At 41.8% G+C, this 22,685-nt stretch overlaps 1 protein-coding gene across 2 annotated transcripts in view; it reads right to left on the bottom strand.

Moving 5' to 3' along the window:
* NPSR1 (neuropeptide S receptor 1) overlaps window positions 1-22,685 on the bottom strand; it is a 67,168-nt gene that overhangs the window by 8,448 nt on the left and 36,035 nt on the right. Inside the window, exons 3-6 of one of the 2 annotated variants that reach the window (XM_088166103.1) lie at window positions 8,856-8,959; window positions 8,354-8,447; window positions 7,741-7,794; window positions 3,599-3,800 (exon numbers count right to left, since the gene is read on the bottom strand). In XM_088166103.1, the coding sequence (XP_088022229.1) occupies window positions 3,599-3,800; window positions 7,741-7,794; window positions 8,354-8,447; window positions 8,856-8,959 (454 nt within the window). The remainder of the gene's footprint in view (window positions 1-3,598; window positions 3,801-7,740; window positions 7,795-8,353; window positions 8,448-8,855; window positions 8,960-22,685) is intronic. The other variant, XM_088166108.1, reaches the window with a different exon arrangement.

The following is a 22,685-nucleotide window of genomic DNA, read 5'->3' as shown; positions in this document are numbered from 1 at the left end:
GGGTTTAGCTTGTCAGTGGAAGGGTTTTCCGGAGTGAGGATAAGGTTATCAGCTAAATAATTAATTCCATGGGCTGCAGTGTTATGAATAACACAACTCCTGTGAGTTAGTTGAAGGCTATCAGGACCATGTGAAATCAGCTCTACTGAGAGAGCTGAGGGCTGGATGAGAGAAGCTTAAAAGATGATGGTGTCTGGACTGTAACAAGTGAAAACAGCTCAGCCACAACAGCATATCTAGCGTGGAATTAAGTCCTGCACCTGAAAAGTAAGATTTTATCCTTTGTATGCACTTCAGATGAACAGCACCAGAAAAAGTGCTGTCATCAGTGAACTGCTTTGCTCTAGAGGTTAGGTTTTCAGCAGATTCATGCAGCAGAACTAATTAAGAATTAACTATGCCAGCCAGTGTCCCACATTGCATCAGACACTTGCCATGCAGTTAAATCAGAGTGCTTCAGCAGAGAAAATAAAGTAGCTGTGCAAACAATATGAATTCTTGCAGAAAAGGTTATATTTTTTTCCCTGTGTGCACTCTGCCTTGCCTCCTCACTAAGTGTGGTGTATGACACGGTTTCTGTCTTATATGTATTCATGGCTTCTTCTACTCATCCTTGACTTTTCAGTTGATGTTTATGGATCTTCGGTCATTTTTATGTTGTGGCCTTTTTAAAATTCATCTTTGGCTAAAGGTCATTAAATTAAAAAAAATCACAAAATACCTTCCTAAATTTATTAAAGAACACCTTTCATTTTATAAATAATCTCTTGACAGAATTAACGCACAACTGGAACATACGTGATCTGTCTCACCCTTATGAAATAGCATCTCCTTTATCATCAAACCTCCTGTGCATCTGAAAGTATTGGGTGGAACAAAACTTTTACAGAGAAACCGATGCCCTGGAGATGTTAACAGCCATTCCTGCTGTTCTTGAGCCACAGACTGCTTGCCAGAGTATTTGTATGCTGCAGCCACATCAGGTGGATTAGCTTTAAACTCCTGGACTGCCAATGATTTTTAAAGAAATAGATGTCACACCTTTAGGTTATGTTGCCAGATGTTTTACAGAAACATCAGCTGGGAAGTTGCAACCTTCACTTTTTTGCTTGAGACTTTAAAAATTGTTCTAAAAAATAGCCATTTCCTTCCAAATTGCATGGCATTTTTTCATAATGTCTCTGCTGACCTTGCCCTGTTGCTAATCCTCTTTTTCTGTGGCTTTAGACAATCCATGCTGTTCTGAATAAAATAGTATCACTGACAGCTAGAAATAAATAAACATAAAATAAATCCTTCCCTGCACCACTCTCCTTCCTTCCTTCCAGTACCAGACACACTTTGGACCTGTCAAAAATCTGACTTCTGCTGGCAAGGACACAGGAACATTTGTGTTAATAAACTGAATCCAGGAATGTTTCTGGACAGGTGCCAGACACTGTGCTGCCCCTGGCTCCAAAACCAGTGGTTTTAGTTCCTGTCCTGCCATAAACTTCTTGTGTGAATATTGCTTAAGGTTTAAGCCACAAAATTTTAGGATGTTTTATTCATGTCTCAGACGTCATGGCAATCTCATGAAGTGCCAGTTTCACTGCCTTTTGTTTTCCCTCATGTCTTCATCACCTTCTTGCTTCTGGGGATTTACTGTAAAGCAAGTCACAGAGCTGATCTGGTTTGAATATCTTTCTTTGTCGGGAAGGAGGGGAGCATAATGTCAACAGCTCTGATATATTTCTTGCTCTGTAGCTTGCCTTTTCTTGCCAAACAAGTATAGATGGCGTGTAAAAGGAGTGGCTGGTCTGTAACAGAAACCATGCAAATCTGTATGTTTAAGCGTGAAAGAGACGTTTCACACACCTATGAAATGACTCGTAATTGGGCAAGCTGTGGGGCTTTTTTCCTGCAAACACTTATGATGCTGGCTAGAATTTCCCAACTGCTACCTGTGTGAGAAAGCTCATAAGAGAACCCTTTTCACAGTAACAGCCAGCCTCAAAATTTTCTAGTTCCATTTCCTTTCACTATTAAATTGCTTTTTGTCTCTGCAATATATGTTTATTGTTTTTGCTGCTACTGCTGGGCTGCAGATCTACCCACATTTTTATTTATATATTCCCAAGAACATTTTTTAATATTGAAAACTAGGCTGGCTTTCAGATGCAGGAAAACATGCAGAGAAATTATCCCACCTAGGAAAGATAACTTGAGAGTAGTTTTTCCTCTCTTGTCATCCTGTCCTTTTTTAAGGAGAACTTTCTTGATTTTTAAAACTATATCTATGCAATCTGGCACAAGAAATGGAAGGTTTAGCAAACTGACATGTTATGAAAAAAGTGTAAAAATCCCTTCTCTCTAGGAAACAGCACTTGTCCATTTTGAATCCATATCAAAAAGTCAGTGAGATGAGTTTAAGCACCACATGGTTTTGATTCTATCAGAGCTAAACTTGTTGCCATAAAAAACTGCAGAACTTAATCTCTGAGATAAAACAGTAATAAACTTCAAGGCATTTATTTAGGTTATGTAGTCAGTCCTGCCATCATCTAGAAGAGATGGGCTGCTGCCCACCCCATTCTCACCCAGGGTACTAATGAGCAGGAAGCTAAGGGAGACTCATGACTCATCACTTGTTGGAAAAGCAGATGGATGAAGAGAAAAATCCAAGTGACATTGCAAAAATTGCTATTCTCTCAGAGTCCAACCACCGTGTTACCAAATTATGGGGGGAAAAAAGGAGCCCCAGTGAGTCTTTCTTGCTGCTGACAAGAAGAGATGGACACCAAGAAACACAATTGTAACCTTGCTAGTGAAAGAAAGAAAAATAAAGGCTCTGAGAACTCTCACTGCCACTGGCAGCATTTTGAGGCAGTTAAGAAGCTTCAGTCCCCTTCCACATCTGATTTTGACTGCTCTTTTGCATTGGTGGCTCCTCATGGATAGTTAACTTCTATTTAATGGCAGTTAATGGCAGTGCCCTAGAACGAGGCTGATCACTAAGCACAGTCTGCAATATTGATTGACCTCAGTTTAATACAGTTTCTGCAGATTGTCTCTGTGATTTGAGGCAAATCAGTCTCAAATATCTGCAGCTTAGGTTTCCCATTACAAAACAGGAATAATTACATTTGTTCATATTTTAGGACTAGATGGCAACTTCAACGCTTGGAAATTTCTTTCCAGTCCTGGTGAAGGAACACTTGTAGAGTACTGTGAAGCTTAAGAGCACTTCAAGTTAATTTTAGTTTAATTAGTGTTAAGTGCAGTTTCCTGTTCTTCTATTAAAATAATCTTTTGTAATAATGGATAAATACTCATATTGGGTTTATAAGAATATCTTTTAAGCCTGAAGCTGTGGAGATAAGTGGACACACTTAGAGATTCATTCCTTTTTTCAGAGAAAATGTTTCTGGCTGTTAATATCACACAGAGAACACCCAGGGCAAGTAAAACGACCTGTGTATTATGTGATAAAAACCAAAGCAGCTATACAGCAGGTAGGAAAATGAAATTGTAATGAATGAGTAGAAATTAAAGCATTAAGCAGATTGCACGCTTGATAGCTTTCACCACACACTTGCTGGCTGGGGTTCAACCTTACCTGATAATGATCAGAGGAATGAAATACACCAGGAAAGCCACAACTGTCATGTAGGGGATCCAGTAGGAGTCATCAGGCCAGAGAGCCCAGCACTGCACTTCCCCATTGGAGAGCTGCCGTTTCCCAAAAATTATCAGAGTTGGTATGGAAAACAGAAAAGAGAGCGCCCAGGCAACTCCAATCAGCATTTTCGCCTGCCTTTCTGTGTAACGGAGTCAAACAGACAGTGTCAGTGGGGTTGTTGGTGTGAGTGAACTCTTGCAGTATTGACAGAAAGGCAGGGAGGAGGAGGAAATTCTATGAAGAAAGGGAATTTTAGGCTGCAGCTGGCTGATGCTGAACAGGCTTCAAAGGAGAAAAAGGATTTAATCTCTTTCTCGTGATAAATTGTCTTGCCGTTATGAGCTTGTATTTTGCAAGTTTTATTTAAGGATGGTTAAGGCCTGTTGAATCTGAAACACTATGAGAAAGGCACTGGTCGGATTCAGCAAGTCAGAAACATGAAATGCAAATGGTACCTCTATGCCACCAAGAGAACATAATTTATGGATGTAAAGGATATCAGGCCTGCCCTACTGCATGCCTAGTGATGCACCTAGTGAAGTGAGAAAGGTTACAAAACATTTTGTATGAGGAAAATGAAAATGCCTCTGTTCAGGATCAGAACAATTCTGCACAACCAGCTGCCTTAAACTCCATCCGCAACTTTATTGTCCCAAAGAAACATGGGCCTGAAGAGCCTGGGCATCTCCTGCACTTCTCTGTATGATGATGGGGGTCAAATTTAGCTCCTGCTGATGAGCCTAAGCCATGTCAGGAGTGGACTGCTAACCATGAGACAGGGCAGATGATGGCGCTCAAGTGCCCAGCCCTGTTTTATCTGCTGCAAAATACAGGAACTGGGAGACCCTGCTGAACTTCATGGTAAAAAACAGGAGCTAAAGGACCCCAAAACCTCCATCAGGTTTGGGTCTGCATCCTCTTGATTTCTGGCCGCTGCCAAGTGAGAAAAAACAAGTGGGAAATGAAATGATGCCAAAATTTTGTAAATATCAATGGGTTAGAGCAAAAAGTCCCAAGGCTTTAATTTTGAAAAAACTGCATCTTTTGGCTAAAATCCAGTTAGCTCTAGCTGAAAAGTGTGGGGAAAAAGGGCTTATCTGTGGACTACCCATGATTATCAGTGACACTTATTGCTCCTCAGCCAGACTGCAAGAGGAACAGATGGGGACAGATTTTTTTTTTTTTTTTTTTAATCTGGGGAGATTTAGTGTTCAAATACTTTATTGTCCTAAAATATACCCAAGGTTGTGTGTGAAATAGAAAACCACTTTAAATTATGCATATCAAGAAAAATATCTTTCCTCCTTGAAGCTCAAAGAGCAATACAAAAGCATGTGGGCGAAACATTCAAAAAGTAATTTTATGCTTTATAAAACATCAGTTGCAATACTCAGTTATCCTGCTCATTTTTCAATGCTACCCACGTTCAGGAAAGTATGGTCTTGCTAATCTAGGGCTTAAGGGATCTCTGATGACATCTGTGTAAGTGAGAGGGTTAGATTAAGGCCATAAATATTGTACAGGCAAAAGAGAACTGTGAAGTTTCCCAAAGCATAACAGAATAAGCTGAGCAAAAGTAATATTAAGAATAAATTTCGCAAAATATTTCCTGACAGAAAAGACATTTCAAATGTAAGCTAACTACTTAAACTACAATCATGCAAGCCTCAGTGGGGCCTACCTGTGTTTTTCTAACTAAAAAAAGATCAGAGCTGGAAAAGCAATCTTATTTTTTTGTGCTGTATATCGAACAGAACTGGGAAATTTTGGTTGGGCAAGAGCAGTATTTCTTTGTGTTTCATAATACTTTTCCTGCAATGTTAATTTATTTTTATTTTTAAATGTCCCTTGCATTTGGTAGAATATGGCTTTGCTAGTCTGAAGGGCTTTACAGGGCACTGATAGTAAGCAGATATTTGTTTTATTAGAATAACGTTAATTTTCTGCCTCACCAGCAGGGCTTTTTTAATGCTGCATTTTTAATAGTTGCTCTAATATGCTCTAAATGCCAGCAAATTACATAACTAGAGCTGTATCAGTTATAAATGAAATCAAATCACTTCTGAAATACAATATTCTATTGAACCAATCTGACCATTTTCATTCAGAGTTTTTCAACCTGTGGTGGCCAAGACTAACTGCCAGGGCTGGAGTGGGAATCTCAGTTGTGAGCTCTGTCTCTGATTCTCTTAAAAGGTGTTTCCATGTGACTGTCCCCTTTGCTCTGTTCCCACTATACCTGCACTGTGACAATGGATTTGAGTAGTCACCTCTTGGGAGGATCTTTAGTTCCTGCCATCAAGAATGTCAATGCTATGCAATCCTTTCATAACTTGAGTGCCACCTTAAAATTAGGTTTTAAATCCACAGAGAGCAGAGCTGTTCCAGAATCTCAGTGAAAGCACTGTTTTCAGCCCAAAGCCACACAAGGATCACTTTACACCTTTTTTGGGTTTTGTAATTTACATAATGAGCTCTTTTTCCACCTGTTGTTTAGTTTTCATGTTGTTTGCATATACCTTTCCAACATGATGAAGTATTCACAAAATGTTTTCTGCTATAACTTCTCAGTTTCTTTTCTTTTTGATCTTTATTTTACAATTCTTTTCTTAATACCCTTTTGGTTGTAGAATTAGGTGTCTCATAGTAAAAACTTTAGGATTAAAAGGCATATTTATTTCCCATACTGCACTTTCTTTGGTCATTTATGTATTTTTAAAGTATAAAATATGCAGCTGTTGAAGTTCATTTTCTTAAAAACCATGCAAAGAACAGCTCATTGCAAATACTTTTTAACAGGGCTTGAGGCTAGTAACTAAAACACAATTTTAAAAAATTGTTTGACATTTTCAAAGTGGAATTTTTTTTTAATGATATTTCAAGACTACATGGAAACGTGATTTTTCAAATCAGTAAGAAGAAAGAACTGTTTTGTTTCTTGACTGAAGAATTTCAGAGGAATGCGTGTTTCATTTTGCAAAAAAATTTGCCACAGGTTGACTCAGAACTGTTCATGAAGTTTTTCTGCGTCATCACCAATGACAAAGACTTGTAAATCTCTTTGTTCTCTATCTGTAGAATAGCTAAGATGGCATTTCAAAAGCATCCCACATGGCACCTTTGCAAGGAATAGCTGGGTGCAAAAGGTGATTATTTTATGTATATTCTAGAGAATTGCTATGATAAATATACCTCTCTAGAGCCTTCTTATGCATTTATAGTTGCCTTCTTTTTTCCTTTGAACATGGTCTTTGCTTGTGCCTCAGTGTGTAGCCAGACCTTGCATTAGGCAGATGGGAGATGGGTTTTTTCAGTGTTCTCTCTGCTTGTGACCTTTTTCCCCTGACCAAAGCTGCACCCAACTGATGATTTTGCTGCCCTTGACTGGAAGTAACATCTGCTTTACTGCAGTTAAAAACAAAAACAAAAACAAACAAACAAACAAAAAACCCCCAACAAAACAAAACAAAAAAAAACCCTTTATGGTATAAGTATAGAAAATGGGATTTTAAAAAGGCTTTTACAAAGATTTGAAGTGATTTTTCATGGATTGTTTTTCGACTTCAAAGCACATTTCAAAGATTACCCATCAAAATCTTTACTGTACCAGGGTGGTAATTGAACAAGCGCTGCTTTTCCTGTACCATACATGAAGAAGAAATGCCAGCAGGTCTGTCCCACAGCTTATCCTGCTCAGCCAGGTTTATGAGGTGCTGCCCTTCCTGCTTTATGAGCCCTCCTGAAGGAGCTGTAAAACAATGCCACCCCTCCCAAAGCCTGCTGGGAAAACCTTGATATCCATCTCCCCATTTTGAAAGAGTTCTGCACACTGGGGAATATAAAGCTAAATTTCACAGAAGCATTTGAAGCTTTCAGACCTTAACATCTGCCAAAGCTGCAACACTGTCTCAGCTGTGATTGACTCACTGGTTTTTAAGGCCAGGAAGGACCATTAATCTGATCCCCTGAATAGAACCGTCTGGCAAAAGCCATCATTACTCCAAAACAAGAATGACATTTGCATCTGATCAAAGCATCCTCCAGACTTCATGGTTCTTGTAAGTGTTCTTCCTCCTCACCTGCTATTTCTGGTTCTTGACTCAGTGCAACATATTTTATGCCCCACTTTGGCTCTGTGGGAAAGAAATAATTTTGTTTAAACTATGCTGCTAAGAGGCCAGGATATATATGAATGCTGTAAAAAAACCTGAAATCAAACAAACAGAGGAAATTATAAGAAACAATAGATATCCAAACCTATATGCTATCTCTTTTGAAGATACATCAAATGAATACATGAATTCTCAGTACCACACCCTCCACCCAAGTTATTTTTTAATGTGAATAAATAGACAGTATAGATGTTACAGCTCCTACAATCAGTATAGTGGGACAAGGGATAGCTTTTGCCCATTAAAACTTAAAATTGCTGGAATATATTGATAACCATTATACTTTTAAAAATGTCATTTCATTCTTTGCTAACACAATATTTATAAAAATTGCTGAGGGCTAAGGGGAGTTTAATAAATCTTGAAACCACAGCTACTTCGTCATTTGGGAAACTGTAACAGAATTCAAATGTAGCTAGAGCAGGAATGAATAATTCATAGCAACAAAGTTAAGAATTTTGAAAACTAAAAAATGATCCAATAAAGTCATAGCAATAACAAGGTACTGAAAATCTCCTACCTCCTTGCAAGAACTTCATGGGGTAAACTATGGCATGATACCGGTCTATGCTTAGTGACACGAGGACGTAAGTTGAGGCATAGAGAAGTACCACCTGGGGCAATAAGTATAATGAGACAACAGTTGAGAAACATCTATTGCAGAAGGTGATGTCAACGAGAACTCTGAACTAAGAATGTTTCAAAACAAGAAAAGAAAAGAAAAGAAAAGAAAAGAAAAGAAAAGAAAAGAAAAGAAAAGAAAAGAAAAGAAAAGAAAAGAAAAGAAAAGAAAAGAAAAGAAAAGAAAAGAAAAGAAAAGAAAAGAAAAGAAAAGAAAAGAACCCCCCCTTGTATATTCACCCAAGTATTTTTACTTTTTCCTGTCCACAAAATTTAAAAGATTTAATATACTTTAACATGTTTCACCTTTAAATTAGCATTTTGCTGCTAGAAAAAAACTCTACACAGTGCTTTTGTCAGAGTTTAGTGCTATGGGGGCACAAAGCATGAAGTTTTTATACCTGGAAGTAGCGAACGACCCTGCAAACGATATCAGGGGCCATAAAATCTCCAGTGTAGCGCCAAATGATGTCAGTCATTATGTTGATGAGTCCTGTGAATGAATCTACAAGGAAATTAAGTGAAGAAGCATTGAAAGAAGCAAATACATGACTTTAGGTGAACCACAGAGGCAGGAAGGACCCTTGAGATGTATCAGCTCCCCAGTCCTGGGGCAGTCAAGCCATGATCACTCAGCCCAGTATGCTAGAGGAGCTGGGAAAGCCTCAGAAAACACCCCATAATTAGTGTCTAAGTGTGTCAGCTTGATTACAGCTGTGACAAATACTGAACAACTTAACGTCCTTAATTTTTTATCTGTTATTTCACTTTTAAAAGTCTGCGAAATCACCTGGAGTGGCAACCAAATGCTGCTAAAGTCAGTGGAAATTTTGTCAGGAGTTAATTTGCAAACTTAATTAATTAATGACTAACTGTACCTTGTCAGTTTGAAGTTAACCTACTTATGCCTGTACTTTTATATTTGCCAAATTAAATACAAGTCAGGCTATCTTTTATTTTTTCTTCTTCTTTTTTTTTTCTCCCACAAGAAAATCTAAAGAGATATTCCAGCCTTTGTTCTGCTTCTTATTGAAGAAGTAAGTGCTCACAGAAATGCACATTTTACAAATGAATCACAAGAACTAGTACTCCTGTTTTACATACAGGTGATATTAAGTTTTGTTTTTAAAACCAACTTCTCTCTCTTGGACAAGATAATTGTTTTCAGTGCAGTCCATGGAAGAAAATGTGTACCAGTCCAATGTCCTGACACTTCAAGTCATATGTCATGTTGCTCTTCTTGCACAGATTACCACAAAGGGAGAAAACAGGTAAGGAAAAGTTTTCATGCAATTTTTCGGGACAAAACCAAGCAATATGAAGAAACAGTTTCCATCTTTATTTGAAAAAAATTAAAGTGATGAGGTAAAGTGCTTCATTTTGCTGCCACCATTTTACACATTCAAAAACCATCTCTAAAGTTTATTGTGATAAAGATATTTTAACCCCTGTATCACAGGATTTTGATTTGAAATTTATGCCTTTGGAGACAAGATATTTCAACAATCAATTGAGAAATAAACAGTTTGGGACAGTATTTTCAAGCAAATAGGCATGTGTTTCTAGTTGAAAATTGACATTTCAGCTTAATGCTTCAGAAAATTGTTTTACTGAAAAACTTGTTTTGCTTCACTGGAAAATCAGGGTTATTTTTTCTGTATCAGTAATCCTTTATCTCCTCGTTTTCTTCTTTCATTTATCTTCTTCTTCAAGGCTCATTTCAAAATTAAATTAGTCTTAACTACATTGCCTCCCTCTTTATGACCACTGTTCAATTAATACTGGTTTGCTCTTTATTCTCACAGGGTTTCCCAGCCCCATTTTCTCTCTCTTCTCTCTTCCCCTGCCTCTAGAGAGAGGCTGGATCAGAGACAACCTCTGAAAGGAAGTCTGTCGTTTCAAACATTATGTTAAATGTTGTTCATTGATTAGGGTGATGGGGTAAGGAATGAGTGTTCCTCTGATGAGTACAGTGGTTTTAAGACTATTGAAAAGACCATAACTATATCATTAAGGTGGTCTTTGAGAAAACTACAGAGTTTAAGTGTTTCAAAAAGTGAAATGCATCCCCCAGCAGTGGTTCCTTTCCCTTTCCTTACTCCTGAATTATTGATTTACATTCCCTTTCTCTACAGTAATGAAATATATATTGGTTCAAAGTATTACACATCAATAGAGCTTCACCTCAGGGTATCCTCCTGCTTTTGATGGTCTGAGCATCTGCCAAGCAGGTGCTAAATGAGGGTACAGCATTCCTCAGGAGGGGGAGGGTGCAGAGGCTGCCCTCCCTCCTGCGAATCTCAGTGCTCTGAAGAGGAAAGGGAGGGAGAAGGGACAGCACATCAGGCATCTCATTTCCCTCTTCTCACGGCCATCTTCCTATCCCTTTTCAATGCAATAGGAGAGTGCTTTATAAGTGCATCCTGCAGCTGTGGTGGGACATCATCCCGGTGGTTTCCTTCAGGTAAGCAATCTGGCAACAGACAACATACTTCCAGCTTATGCCCACGCAGCTTTTTAGTTTGCATCAGGAGTGTGTTTTTTAACCTGTGGATGGCCCCCACCTCACTGGCTTAAGTGATGGAGATCCACAGGGGAATGAGCCTTTGCTCAGCTGATGCTCAGCCCAAAAGTACTCTCCAGGGTTGCCCTCCTCGCATCTCACACCATGCAGCTGCTAGCCAGTGCTCAGGCTCAGGAACCATGGCAAAGAAGCAGATCCCTCTCCAGAAATACAGAATATGGATATCAACTCTGTATTTTTCATGCTACAGGTCTCTACCCATCCTGTGTCATTACCTACAAATGTATCTATAGCCTTAAATACTTCAGGAGCTTTAAAGACAACTCAGAATTGTCTTTCCCTTGAGAGCTGTTGAGTGAGGTTTTTCAGGTGACTGCAGACTGCAGAGGCTTTTAAATGAGGCTTAAACTTACAGCTGCTTTTTTTTTTTTTTTTTTTTTTTTTTTTTTTTTTTTTGTGCTGGCAGCCTCAGCTCCTCTCCCCCGGCAGTATGTTTTAAGAGTTCCCTGTGCTGAATTTCAGAATTGCTGTGGAGGGCTTGGCATGACCCTCCAAGCACGTGCCTCTGAACACAACACACATGTGCATACCAAAGCCAATGCACCCAGCTGTGAGTGTGGGCCAAATTTAGCCAGATTTCTCAATGCCCTTTAATTATAGAAACATTCCCCCAGTCAATGCCCTCATGCTCTCCTCAGGTTTTAGAAATATCTCTTGTTTTTTCAATCTTAAAAGTACCAGACTAACTTTTCTCAAAGGATCGTTCAGTCCTCTGCTACCTGCTCCAGAGGGTGTTTCTTATCCCATCTCTGCAAAGGACCAGGTTCTCTCAGTATCACACACATCTCGAGGATTTGTCCCGAAGACTTTACATAGGGTCGCCAAGTAAAAATGTGCTTTTTGCTGGTGATCAGACAGCATGAAGGGAAAATGCAGCAAACCTACAAATGATGACAAAGGATTGCTATATACTCTCCAGAGACACAAGTACCTAGTGCAAAACTTTATTAGTGATTTAGACACTAAATGTGATGCCCATTAATCTTTTATCTTATGCTCATTGCACCTTCAATAACTAGACTATATTTTTCACACCTTCATAACATTTTTTTCTTACAAGCCTCTTTTTACACAAGGCCCCAGTGTGCCAGCACTATATACCTGGTACAGAGATAATGAATTGCCAGCAGATCTTTTGCCACTGGTAGATGAATCCTCCTCACATCTCAGATGCAATTATATCCATGACCACAACATCTTGAAATCTTTATTTTTCATGTAATTTTAGTTGCTGTAGTAGAGGTCAGTGCATGGAATTCAGTCAGTTTCAGCAATGAGATCTCAGCAGATCACACACTCCCTGGCTGCTTTTGGCAAGCTTACACCTAAAATCGTGTCACTGGGTTGCATCATTGCCGTCCTAAGTGGTGAATGTCAGGTACAGAAAGCTGACAAAGCCAATACATTGCTCTGAACCTCAGTGTCCTCATTACTTTGAGTATCCTCACCACTCCTAACGAAGCTGGTGGCTCGCAGTGTGTTCTTTCACTCATGAATATTCCTTGGCCAAACAGCACCAAGATAATTTCTGAAAACTATCCTAAAAACCTTCACTCACAGCTGTGTGCAAGTTTGTCATTGCCACTGCCTTCTTAATAATCTTCTAAATTCTTTTACTAAGCAATGGTGTGTTTACTGTCATACTGTGTCACCATTGCTAGGCAACAGTGAGGTTATAGGCCCTTTTAATTACTCAGAAAAATAGGCAGAAATTCAATTAATGAAACATACTCTCTTTTGATCTAAAATAAAAATGCCAGCAAGTGATAATTTCTGACTTTTAAGCCACATGCATATTCAAAGAAGGATACAGATGAAACAATTACTTGTTGAAGAGAGGACATGGCACCAGTTGATAGGAATGGAAGACTAGCAAGTCTCTCCCCCTCAAGTTTGCTCTTGAGGGAGAGTGGGTTTTCTAAAAATAAATGTAAAAGAAAAATTCCATGATATTTCAATAACAGAAGTAGAGGAAGATAAGGAGTAAAGATGACTTTGCCTGGGCAGAGGGAGGGAAGAACAGTTTTGTGGTGTTTGTGCAACTGGACAGGTCTGCAAACCTTTATCTGCCTCCTCCCTGTCACCACCATGGCCACAGCCAGTCCACAAAGGCAGAACTAATGTGTCCCTTTACAAATCTGTCAGCATTTCAAAATGCAGCATTTTTAGACACCATTAATCAAAAAGGCCAAGAAAATGCCTGAGAAGGAGAAGCACCCTGTTGTTTCCAGAGGAGACTGAAACATGCTGAATATAGAGCTACAGCATCTGTTGTTGGGAAGTATGTCAGGTACTGAAACAACCTGTGAAAATCCTGGGCCTTAAAGGCCAACATAACCCAGGTTTCCATCACATTCAGCAAAACGCCTTTGGATTTTTTTATGGGCAGGACTGAGTACAGGCATTGCTTCTACACTTTTGAGCCCAGGAACCACTTGGTTCAAGGAGGTGATTGCAGAAGCTTGGGTGATGGGTGCTGCCTCATATGACTGATCTCAGAAATTTAAAAAAGAAATCACTGCCTTTGGAGGAACAAATCTGAATTTCAGCTTGCTGTTGATGTGAGTGAAACAAATTTTTGTGTCAAAAAGCCCTCCACAGAGAAAGAAGTCCATTCTAGAAAGCAAATGGAGGTAATTAGCAATCTGGCATAGGAATAGACAGGTTACAACTGTCTCAGATATGTTCATAGAAAGTCATTGACTTGATGGTATTGCCAAAGGGATGTACCTGTACAGACTTCAGGGTATTCCTTTCTGTACTGCTAAGGAGGTTCAGACAAAAATCCGCACTAGCAAAAACTAGCAAGTCTACAAGAAGATACCTCTATCATTTGATTATTAGTACTGACACCACTCTTCACTCCAGACACTAACCCTGAGGATGAAAGTTTTTTCTGTCAGAAATGGAGAGCAGATTGCTGGTAAGCTGTGATGGGTTAAAAAGCTCCATATGTCATCTCAGCTCCAGTTTTATTTTCCCCTGATGAGAACAGTTCTATTAATTTGGATGTGGTGATCCATGATTTCTTGGTGAAGCTGTGCCTCTTACTAAAATACTCTCTCTTTTCATGTCACTTACAGAGTGATTCCATTTTAACGAGGTATATTTTGTTCTGCTTTGTAGACAGCACCAAGCTGCACAAGGCAACACAACATTTTGTAAGGCAAGACAAAGGGTGCAAGCTCCTGATCAGGGATGAGCATTTCATATGGCTTGGTTTTTTTTGGACCTCGTGATGTACATTCCTGTCAACTACCACTCCCTAAGGAGTGTTTCCTCTGGAGGCATCAGAAGCAGTAATTCACTAACACCTGCCTGCAACGGAATGATAGACCCTTAAAAACAAAAGTGGCATCATTGCCCTACGACAAAAATAAGGTCCTGTCCATGATTTTTGAACTGATGAGGCAGCCACTGCTCAATCAATTCAGTCGTCCTAAGTTCAGCCCTCCTCAAAAGGACGTTTACTACCAAATTGTGGGCACCCTTCTTGTTGGGAATTTCAAGTTTTCAAAAGGGGAACTTAAAAAGTTCATTCATTGGGTTTTTTAAATATTTCCCTAAACCAAATCATGATTCTGTTCATTGGTGTTCATTTTGGGATGATGTGGGGAGAAAGTTATATAACATTCAAGCAAGTGGGGATCTTTCTATTGCAAAATTTTTCCCTTTGTGTCATATGATTGTTAAGTCAACTGAGTTATTGGGGAATGGTTTGGGTGTTGTTTTGGGTCCCTCATTAAAAACTCCTTCCCCTCTTTCCTCTCCCCGTGTTCCTAAACCCTTTTCCCACTGAGGGGCAATCAGCAGGAGGTTGTCACTACAATGCACAGGGTTGCTTCTGACTCCCTGACATCTCCCAATCCTCTCTCTCTCCTTGCCAGAGTGGCATTGGCCATGCCGCTCTGGATCTCTCCCCCAACATCCTACCAATGCCCACATACCCAGTTTAATTCCCTACTACTGCATTACAAAATGGCCCCGCCATTTTGCTTCCTTCATATCCCAGTCTTCCCACCCCACCACCCCAAAATGGCTGCCTTCCTACCTCTCCTCTGCCTTTTTCCGCACCCTCCATTGCACCTGGTTCCTCCCCGTCCCCTGCGTTGATGGGTGTAACTGCTTTGGGACCTTCCCCTTCCATCAGGAAACCCCTCTCTATTGTGGACCCCATCCACTCCCCTTCCGTTGATGGCTTCTCCCTCGCTAACCAACTCCCTTCCGCTTCCCATATCACCAGAACCAGAAGTGACCCAGACAGTGACCGGAAGCAGGCCATCTTGGCCTCCAATGCCACCCACCACCTGGCATCTCTGGTCTGCCCAAAAAAGCCTCACTCTGTGATCAAGCGCCCTCCATCCTCTTCAGATTCCAACCCCGAGTCCAAGGACCACTGGGCAAAAATCCAAAGAGAGGTCATCCGGGAGGGACACTGGGAATTTGCAAACAAAATCACAGCCTTCCCAATTGTTTACAAGCAGGGGAGGAGGTCAACAACTCCTCCATTATGGGAGACCCTCCCCTATGGGGAGCTTAAGGAGCTGTGCAAGGTGGCTAAGGAGCATGGTCGGGGTTCACACTACTTCAAAAATCTTTTGGAAACTACCTTCTCTGCCCATGTTTTAGTACCACATGATATCAAAAATATTATAAACTGCCTCCTTTCCCCAGCTGAATATATGCTGTGGGACAGGCAATGGAAAAGTAATTTAAAAACCTTGTCTGACACTTACTCAAAAGATGCTAGCAAACCAAATTTATCAATTAGCCAAACAGCAGGAGAAGGAGACTTCCAAAAACCTATAGACCAAGCCCAACAATTGCTGGAAGCTGCACTCTATGACATAGCCACTGCAGCAAAAACATCACTTCTCCTCACCCCTGATGATTCTGTCCCAACCAAAAGTTTTGCCAACATTAAGCAAGGGGTAGATGAATCTTTCGTAAAGTTTGTAGCCCAATTAAAGCTTGCAATCGAAAAACAAATTGAAAGTAGCGAGGGATGGAAAGAGGTTTTAAAAAAATTGCTACAGCAAATGCCAACCAAGAATGCAAGACAATCTTAAGGGCCCTACCCCTGGACTCTGAACCCATGAACAAATGATTGAAGCCTTCACAAGACATAATTCCACTGAAAAAACAGTATCGCAGGCTGTGGCAAACAGCATTGCAGAAAGGGTAGCAGGAGCCTTTGCAGTGGTTGTGGCAAAAGAGAACCAAAGATATTTTAACTGGGGGGAACTTGGTCATTTCCTAAAAGACTGTCCCAAGAGAGCAAACCATACAGGACCACTGCAGATGCAACCCAGGACTCCAGCAGCAGTCGCCTTACTAACCGCGCTCAGGAAACTCCTATTGGAGCATGGAACAGCCCTGCACTACAACATCAAATCAGAAGCCATTTCACCCTACTCTGCCCACCATCACAGAGTGACAGGAGGACCAAACATCAGCCTCAACAGCTCTGGAAATTCCAGCCCACATCCAGGTGATGTTGCATACAAAGCAATTCAGGTGGGAACCTGGAGTCAGCTGGTAAGTGCATTGGGAATTAGTTTCACTGATGAGTGTGTATATTGGGTCCCAACAGAAAAGTATGGACCACCAGATTGTCCTTGGGACATTTTGATCATTAGGGACACAATTCATGGGCCTGACGATATTTACGTTTTCCCTGAAGTGCAGACATTAGGCCTCAAAGACGAAATCCTTGTTCCCCTTGCTGCACTGATCCACCATTTGAACTGTATCAGGGAACACCAATAGCACAAGTTTTTCTTTTACCCAAAGACTTCTCAGAACAGGTTCTGCTTAATCCAACTGTGATGTGGGTACAGACTGTGGGCTCCAATAAGCCCAATCCAATAGAGTGTAGCTTGTTCTGTAAAGGGGAAAAGATCCACCGCCTAGGTATGATGGACACTGGAGCGGATGTTGCCATCATTGCCCACTCCGGGTGGCTATCAAATTGGGAGCTGTGACCTGTGGCGGGAATGACCTTGAGGACTGGAGGAGTTGATGTCCAATGAGAAGCAAACACAATATAGTAGTGGAAGGTCCCGAGGGAAAAATGGCGACCATCAGGCTATATGTAATGAGGGCACTTATCACCCTCTGGGGCAGGGACCTTTTATCCCAATGGAGGGCTTCCATTCATATCCCTAATAGGGATTTTTAGCTGGGGCCACTGTACAGCATGCAACACACACCACCCCTCAGCTCACCTGGAAACAAGATCACCCAGTGTGGGTCGATGCATGGCCCCTCTCTAAGGAAAAATTGCATGCCCTGGAAGCCGTCGTGGAGGAGCAGCTTTCCAAGGGTCACATTACCAAAACCAATAGCCCTTGGAACTCCCCTGTCTTCATTTAAAAAAACCTGTCAAGGATAGGTGGAGGCTTCTCCACAACCTCAGAAAAATCAATGAGGCCATTGAGGATATGGGTCCCTTGCAACCCGGTTTGCCATCACCATCAGTGTTGCCCCAGTACTGGAAGCTAGCTATCATTGATATCAAAGATTGCTTTTTTAACATCCCACTCCATCCCCGAGACACCCCAAGATTTGCATTTTCAGTTCCCTTTCCCAACAGACAAGCCCCTCTAAAGCATTACCACTGTCTAGTCCTGCCACAAGGCATGAAGAACTCACTAACCATATGCCAGTGGTACGTTGCCCACATTCTGTCACCTGTGAGGAGCTTGTTTCCTGAAGCAATCGTCCTCCACGACGATGGACGACATCCTCATTTGCACATCAAAACAGACTTACCTAAACATGACTCTTAAAAAAACTATCCAATCTATCAAAACAGCTGGTTTTGAAATCAGCCAAGAAAAGATCCAGTACACCAGTCCTTGGACATATCTTGGGCTCCGGATTCGAGAGCTCACCATGGTAGCCCAGCAGCTGGCCATCTGAGACAACCCAAAGACCCTGCGAGACCTCCACCAGCTTTGCGGATTAACTAGGTACATCCTCTGCTGGGAGTAATGATGGAGGACCTTGTGCTGTTGTTCAACCTTCTTTATGGCAGTGAGGACCTGGACTTACTACGCACACTCATGCCCAAAGCCCAGGAGTCCATCAGGAAAGTCCAAGAAGCCTTGTCATCACAGCAAGCACACTGCTATGACCCAAGTCTGCCTTTCCAGGTGGCCATCCTAGGTAAAGCCCCCCGATTTCACGGTCTCATTTTCCAATGGGATGCCCAATCAAAAGACTCTCTAATTATCCTAGAATGGGTATTCCCACACCATCAGCCAACAAAAGTTATCATCACCTCTCAAGAATTAATTGCTGAATTAATACAAAAGGCTAGGGCTTGCCTCCACTCTCTTGTGGGGTGTGAGTTCACATGCATTATTTTACCATTGGCAACCATTGGGGATTTAAAGTATTTGCTTCAATCCAACGAGAGCCTCTAGTTCGCCTTAGATAGCTACCCAGGCCAAATTTAAATTCATTTACCTAGCCACAAATTGCTCAAATCAAATTTTAATTTGGTCCCAAAATTCAGACAAAGTAAAACACCTCTCAGAGCCCTGACCATTTTACTGACAGCTCTGGGTCATCCCACAAGTCAGTAATGACATGGAAGGATCCCAAGACACAGAAGTGGGAGTCTGATGTCAGGTGGTCGAAGGATCACCACAAGTTGCAGCATTAGCAGCTGTCGTCAGAGCCTTTGAGAAGTTTCTAGAACTTGTTAATGTGGTCACTGATTCAGCCTGTTGCCAACGTAGCTATGAGGACAGAACATTCTCTTTTAAAAGAGGTCTCCAACCAAAATTTACACAAGTTGCTTTCTAAACTTACTCATCTCATCTCACACAGAAAGAAACTTTATCATATAATGTATGTGAGGTCACACACCAACCTCCCAGGAGCCATCACAGATGGCAACAGGAGAGCAGATGCACTAGCCATGCCTGCTGAGACTGCAGACATGCCAGGCATCTTTGCTCAGGCAAAGATGTCCCACATCTTCTACCATCAAAATGTTCCTGCTTTAATTAAAATGTTTCGTTTCACAAGGGAACAGGCCAGAGCCATTGTAGCCACCTGTCCCAACAGCCAATCCTATCAATTGTCATGTTTAGGATCTGGGGTCAACCCCAGAGGCTTAAACAGTTGGCAGATTTGGCAAACAGACATGACTCATTTTGTGGTATTTGGAAGAGTGAAATATGTTCATGTGTCTGTTGACACATTCTGAGGAGCAGTGTTTGTCTTGGCCCATGCTGCACATACCATCAAACATCTTCTCCTAGTGTTTGCCACCTTGGGAGTCCCAAAAGAAATAAAAGCAGACAATGGACCTGCTTATACTTCCCACAAATTAGGAGATTTTTTTAACCAGTGGGGGGTTAAGCACAGCAAGGGCATTCCCCATAATCCCACGGGGCAGTCAATTGTGGAAAGGACCCATGGCACCATCAAGCAGGTCCTTGATCAACAGCAGGGAGGGACAGAGACCATGTCTCCAATTGAGAGACTCTGTAAAGCTCTATATGTAATAAATTTCCTAAATGGTTCTTTTTCTGAGCCAATTTCCCCCGTACTCCAGCACTTCTCAAATTCAGCCTGAGCTAAGCTCAATGAAAAGCCGCCAGTGCTGATCAAAGACCCTGAAACCCAACAAGTATCAGGCCCTTTCCTATTGATTACTTGGGGGAGGGGCTATGCCTCTGTGTTGGCACCATCTGGTCCAAAATGGCTCCCAGGGAAATTCGTGAAACCTTATTTAAGGCCAATAAACACTGCCCCCACCAACACTGACAAAGTTTCCTCCAAGTCTAACAAGACAGGGTCACAAGATCAAGGATGAGCTGCCTGGAGGTGAAGACCAAATCATCAGCAGCCAAATCAACTGGTCATCAGAGCACAACTAAGAAAAGACTAAGAACCTACTGCACAAACACACCAAGCCACAAGCTAGGCACCACCTAGCTACAGCTGCTCCGCCCCCTGTAATCTCCCAGAAAAAACCCTACTCACCAAACTTACCTTCGCATTCCTGTCCCTTTCTCCCTTTCTACCCTAAGTTTTCCAATACCCTTCACCACCCTTACCCACTTCATTTATGGTTAATAAATAAAGGGGATGGAGGGAAAAGCAAGAAATGTGAAAAGAAAAAGATAACCCTTTCCTGTAAGTTAATAATTTTGTTTACATCTCCTGACAGAAACCCCATTCCTATCCGAGATGGGAGTCACCTACCGTGGTGCAATCCATCCTCACAACTGCCTGAATGCTTCTTGTCACACAACATGCTTTTGGCTGGATAGTCCCACAGCCAAGTCAAAACGTGTGGGTCACTCTACCCAAGTCCCTCCAACAACAGGACCTGTGCCTGTCCATGGGCTCTGTCAATAACCCGCTCGCCACGTGCCTGGTTGGGATTACCTTCACACCCAGTGAAAGCCCTTCCTTGGAGAAGTTGCCCGAACCAGCGGGCACCTGGGAAGAGTGGCTTCACCCTTCTGAGCAAGGGAAGAGGTGGTCGGAAGTCCTTCCACCTACACAAAGAGAGCCACAAGAATTGGACTTGTTTGGGTCAGCCAAAGCCAACTACTGTGTTAACTTTTACTTTTGGAATCCATCTTCCTGGCCCTATGATGTTACCCCAACCAAAAAAAATTATAATTCAGCTGATTGGTGCAACTACACTGCAGAAACACAATCCAAAGCTTCCGTCTCCTTCCTTCCCACAAAACTTCCTCAAGATGTCTTCCTTATATGTGGAGACCAGGCTTGGGCAGGAATTCCCCACCCCCACCCCATATTCAGGGAGGTCCATGCTCCCTTGGCCAGCTTACTACCCTCACACCAAACAAGCCTTCTCCAAGATTGGAAAAACAAAAGAGAATTGGCATGCAAAAAGGTCACTCACAGAATTTAATGAAAATTGTGATCTCACTGTAACCAATCGGTTATGAGGCAAGAGATTTGCAGCATCATTATTCCTTCCATGGGTGGCAGCTGCAAAGTCTCTGGGTGAGCTTAATCACCTGGGGTGCTGGCTTAGTAAGCAGGCCAACACAACCTCAAAGGTGCTCAGTGACCTCCTCCAAGATGAGGAGACCACCAAGGCATGCCACCTTACGAAATCGGGCAGCTATCGACTTTCTCCTCCTAGCCCATGGACACAGTTGCCAAGACTTTGAAGACCTCTGTTGTTTCAATCTATCATCGCATGCCAAGTCAATTTTGAAAATCATCCAGCTGCTAAAGAAGCAAGTCTAGGCAATCAAGACAGAAGAAGAGATCACATATGGGTTCAATGACTTCCTTGGGCAATGGGGACTCAAAGGGTGGGGGCTTTCCTTAGTCAAGAGTGTTTTATGGATTTTTGTTATTGTTCTCATAGTGTTACTTATGTTCTCATGTTTTATATGTTACCTCAGGGGAGCAGCTGGAGAGGATTTTTTAATAAAGAAACGGGAGTTGTGGAGGCCAATAGATCAACTAAGAGTCTGCCAGTCTACCCTGGAGGGAATGCACTTAGGCTAACCTCCCTTATCATGGTTAGGAGAAATTCCTCCCAACATGCCTCTCTGCTCCAGGCAAATTGTTTGTACCCCATTAGTCCTTCCCCCTTTGCTCCACCCCTGGACCCTCATCTGATTCTCCTGTTGCTCTACCCCGCCCCCTGTCTTTCCCATATAAACCCTGCTCCCTCACTCCTTTTGAGCCTGTGAGCCAGTGGGTTTGTGAGAGAGCTCCTTTGTCCCTGGCACCCTTCATGGAAGAAGCACAATAAACTTATCAGTGGGACATATGAGGCTCCTGTCCTTGAGCCCAAAGTGGACTCACAAAAGAGCTATTTCACTTTGCCCAGAAGTGCGGGTGTGCCTGTGTCACCAGGACGTCCTTCTCAGGACACTTCTCTGGAAGGTCGTGGCATTCCACCAGTGCTCTGCCATAACAGGTGTGATTGTGCTTACACAGTGCAAGCATCCCAGTTCTCTTCCAGGGAATCTCTGGCAATGGGACAAAAGTGTGAGCCAAAATTTGGGGTGCACTAAGTTTTTATGAGGAATCAGCAGGGACACCCACAAGCACTTTGTTCCATTGTGGTGCCTGCATTGGAGGACATACTTTGCATTGGACTAGCAGTTTTGCCACGGGTACCAACAATATGTTCTGGGCTGTTCTTGGGCATTTCTTCCTTCAGCCTGGAACAGAACACCAAATGTAATATATGAAGCAAAACATGCTTGAAAATTGTCAAGGGAAAACCTGTTCAATCGATGTGTTAAAGCTTTGTGGATTTTTTTTTTTGTGGCAGAAGTGGTGCTTTCTTTCTCTTTCTGATTCATAGGAAGTGACAGAAAATTTTGTTGAACTGCATGTGCCTCTAATTTATTTGTTGCATTTCTTATATTATTGCTTTCTCATGCCATGAGGCAGGCTCTATTAGGCTGGATGTTGTAAAGGATGGATGCAGTGAGGTCCCAGCCTCACTCTACAGCTCATCCAGGTTGAAAGATGAAAGGCTGAGAATAGCATATACTGCACAATACCAATCTCTTAAGAAACAGCACTTACAAGAGAGCTGGAGATCAGATCTCTAAAAATTAAAATTCAACATGCCCTGCCATTTTGAAAGCCACTGAGGATTTGTTTCATTTGCCTTTAT

The sequence above is a fragment of the Sturnus vulgaris genome, chromosome 1 (genome assembly GCF_052056855.1).
Source record: "Sturnus vulgaris isolate bStuVul1 chromosome 1, bStuVul1.hap1, whole genome shotgun sequence".
NCBI classification, from domain to species: domain Eukaryota; kingdom Metazoa; phylum Chordata; class Aves; order Passeriformes; family Sturnidae; genus Sturnus; species Sturnus vulgaris.
This window is presented reverse-complemented; position numbering and strand designations above follow the sequence as displayed.